Consider the following 4,156-nt stretch of genomic DNA (forward strand, 5'->3'; position numbering starts at 1 on the left):
CCTCCTGAGTGCTGGGATTGCAAACATGTATGACATACCCACTGCATATGATGCTGAAATACTCTACAACTTACCTATACCTGCACACACACATACACACACACACACACACGATTTTGAGACAGGACCTCACAATGCGACAGGACCGTCTTTGAATTGATGACTACGTTTTCTTGCCTTCTGAGTTCTGAGGGGACCAGTGTAAACCACCATACCAAGTGACACAGAAAATTAATCCATGGATTGATTTTTCTAAACAAAAGTGACCACTGTGGCCAATCTATGTCTCTGAGTTTATTTATGCACAATATGAAACTCACATTTATTTTTCTATCTCTGTATTTCTCTATCCACACTTTATCCATAGCTACTATTCAAACACACACACACACACACACACACACACACACACACATCTCTCTTCTGAATTTAATGTTATTTCTCTACATTTGTCTGTCTGTATGTATGTCTGTGAGTCTGTCTGTCTACCTTTGTGTCTCTTTCCCTTTCTTTGGCTCTGCACTCAGGTCCCTGTGTCACCATCTTCCTTTATGTTCATTCTCCAGGACTCACCCTGGGATTTCCGCAGCTCCTCCACCAGACATCGGGCTTCCTCCTGAATCTGCTCCTCCACACTCCGCTTTCCCATCCCTAAGTCCTTCATGGTGGCCAGAGAGAATCGCCGAAGGGTCTTCCAACGTTCCCCATTGGCAAAGATCACACCTAAGAATGTAGGGGAAGCATGGGTGGGTTACAATGGAAGCTCAAAGACCCCGAGTCCTTCCCCAAATCTTTGGCTCCACCTCTCACAAGACTTCTTGGACACATCCTCCACTTCATCCTGTCCCGAATCTCACCATATCCCTGCACAATTGATTCAACCACAGCAACTGTCCCCCGGCCAGAGAAAGCCTCAGCTTGGTCCACCAGAGCTTCCCTTATGGCCTCTGTCCCACACAGCATGACCACAGGCCTCGGTCCCAGGTGCACTGTGAACACATCTCCGTATTTTTCTCGAAGCTGCCAAGCATAATCGCACCAGGATTGTGGTTAGTCAGTGCAGATGTTGTTACACTGTGAAACACACACACAGATTGGTAAATAGGAACACCTCCTCTGGCCACTCTTCCCCTTCTGGGGAGCTAAGTATTGAAGGGTTAAATCACCAGGTAGGCATGTCTGCACTGATTGGTTGGATGTTGTACTCAGGATAGCAATACAATAGAGTTGGGGTGGAGCTCTAAAAACATGACTTTAATCCTAACCTTGGGAGGTAGAGGCCAGGGAATTAGTAGTCATGTTTGGGTATCTATCTAGTTAGAGGCCAGTGTGGGCTACCTAAGGCCTTATCTCAAAAGAAAATAAATAGGTATGGATCTAGATATAGATATGTGATGTGGGGTTTCTGTCTGTATATTGTGATTACCATTAATGAATAAAGAAAACTTGCTATAGAGATTTGCATTGGCATGGATCTTGGTTTATTGATACAAACTTAAGGTCAATTTTGTTATATGTATATTTCTGCTCTTGATTAAGGTATTGTGATTGTATATATCATTTAAAATGTACTATATAATTAAGAAATATAGATTAATAGATCATCATCTATAATAGTCGAGCTTGTAGTCATGTTAGATTTTCTAGATATATAGAGATATATTTCAGCTAGATAGGTATTCTTCGATTCTTTCAGAGACCATCAGACTATGGCATTTAAAATGTTTAATAATTTAGGATTTTTCATGACAATGAGATACATCTGTCTCTGGTAGCACCAATCTACTTCAAAAGAAAGATGGGCATCAAAGAGGCTCCTTAAGGAGTTGGTTGACCATTTGGCAAGAAACTGCTCTTGCCTAGACTGCTTGATAAACTGTATATGCAGGGCCCACAGAGAAATTGCTGCTGAATTTGCTTAAAGGTGAGACAATCCTTCAGGGTTCCTGCTACATGAAAGAGTCTGCCAGACATCCTGCAGGACACAGAAGAAAGTAACTGACAAACTGCCAATATAGGCAGAACTGTCATTGAAATTTCCTGCTTCATAGAAATGTCTGCTGGATACTATGGGCCTGTAGGCTGAAGATGGATGTCCCAATGATACAGAAGAACTTTGGATGACTGTCCAGGTAGCGAGATGTTTGACAATTTTGGTGTTTTAGAAGATGCTTACAAAGCACTTCCTCTTTACTTAGGTGATAANAAAGCTAAATAAAAATAAATGAATACACGTTTGATCCAGATGGACAATCTGTTAAAAACTAAAGAGTAGCAGGAAGTTGGGATTGTTGCCACACTATCAGCTCTCTCAGTGGGAACTGGAGCCAAGGATGTGAACTGATTATTAATAAACAAGTGGTAATTGAACATAAAATCTCACTAATGAAGACTAGTTAAGATGGAACCAGGATCAGCTCCTAAGACGGTCCATGTGTTTATGACTGTTAAGCTCTCCCTGCCTACCCCACCTCCCGATCTGCCTCTCTTCCCCTTTGTCCCTAAACACAGCAGGCTAATCCCTTGTGCTGGCAGAAGCTAACCTTATCTCTTGATGCCTCTTATATTATTCTTTTTCTTCTGGAAAAAAGAAGCACCAGATAGGAAAATTGTAAACACTTGGCGCACACCTCAACACCTCGACTCTTTTCACACTCTAAGCACAGTGCCCCACACAATTCCAACATAGCAAGGACACACCTGTTGATCTGTGCACTATCCATCACCAATCAGCGTCTCACCTTTCACTCAGGAAACTTCCCACGTGAACATACTGCGTGGAAGAAGCCCCTGGCTTGTCCTGCTGAGTGATCTCCAGGCACAAACACAGGGCTACGTCATAGGGCACAGACCCTGTACATGTCTTACCTGCATGAAGGAGTTGAGGAGGCCTCTTCTGTCCATCTGCAGGAGGTTCCCCAAGAGAGGCAGGGGACAGGGTCCTGGAGGGAGATGGCCATGGGCCTTTGAGTGGCCCCTGATCAGAAGTAGCAAGAAGCCCACAAGGAGAGTGAGGAGGAGCAAGACACTGGGCTCCATAGTCCTGGCCTGAGCACCGTGTACTTCAATGCACACTCTAGCAAGTCTTTTATGCTGAACCTGGCCCTCCACCCAGTTGAGCAACTTCAACTGTTCCTGCCTCCTGTCTCATCACTGTCCAATAGTTTGAGAACCCACACTTCCTGTTTTGGCTGCTGGAGACTTGGTCACTACTTATTCCTTACATGTTGGCAAGGAAAACGAAACAGATACATAGGACCAAAGAACATTGGGAATAATTCATTTTGATTTCTGGGAGTGAGTGTGCCCTTGTCAGCTCAGTTTTGCTGTGTATTTACTGAGGCATGAAGCTGTTGTGTGCTGAATATGTAGAGGGATATTTGTTATGTCAATGTGCATGTGTGTGCTTTTCTGTGTTCCTCTAGAGGTGTGTGTGTGTGTGTGTGTTTGTGTGTGTTAGTGATGTGTGCCTTTATTGATTTGTTTTCAAGACAGGTTTTCTCTGTGTAGCCCTAGCTATCCTGTAATACAAACTCAAACTCAGAGAATCTCCAGCCCCTGCTTCCTGAATATTGACATTAAAGTACATACTTATATTAAGGAAGTACTCTGTGTGTTCTTAATGGCTTGAGTGACAGGAATGAGTTGTATGTTACCGTGTGACTCTCTGTGTGTTTGTACATAGCCCCAACCCCAGGGCTGAGTTGATTTCTACAGAGTCCCCATGTCACTCTCTGGCCTGTGACAATCACTGATGGGAGAAAGTGGAGAAGTAGGGAGAGAGGAGGTGTGAGGCTCAGCAGTCAGGTGGAGAGAGAGGCTCCAGCCTGGCAGAGGAGCAGTTGGAGCCTCTGGGTCTCTGATCACTGTGACTGGTTATCACTTCCTCCTCCTGGCTGTCTCACAGCTCCTGAAGCTCTCTGGCCATCCCCCTGACCCACCTCTCTCTAACCGGGTCTCTATCCCCTGTGGACTCAGAGCTTCAGGGTGCTGAGACTGTCTAACTCTGTTTCCTACTGAGGCAGAGTACCAGGTAGCAGGACATTATCATTAGGAGACATTTCACATTGTGCTTCTGGAAGCAGTTATTTCCCAGAACACCGCACAGGTGTCTGGTGAGGCACTTGCTGCTGCATTATAACATGTCAGGGGGCAA

The 4,156-nt window shown here is 44.6% G+C and overlaps 1 protein-coding gene across 1 annotated transcript in view; it reads right to left on the reverse strand.

Annotated features, from left to right (window-relative positions):
• The window catches only part of LOC126492560 (cytochrome P450 2B1-like), a 17,662-nt gene extending 14,623 nt beyond the window's left edge, over positions 1-3,039 (reverse strand). The window contains 3 exon segments of the mRNA XM_050129055.1: positions 574-723; positions 858-1,020; positions 2,869-3,039. Of these exon segments, the coding sequence (XP_049985012.1) occupies positions 574-723; positions 858-1,020; positions 2,869-3,039 (484 nt within the window).
• Positions 3,040-4,156: the final 1,117 nt, after the last annotated feature.

Source organism: Alexandromys fortis, unplaced genomic scaffold, assembly GCF_014885135.2.
Source record: "Alexandromys fortis isolate MF-2015 unplaced genomic scaffold, M_Fortis_MF-2015_v1.1 scaffold_293, whole genome shotgun sequence".
NCBI classification, from domain to species: Eukaryota; Metazoa; Chordata; class Mammalia; order Rodentia; family Cricetidae; genus Alexandromys; species Alexandromys fortis.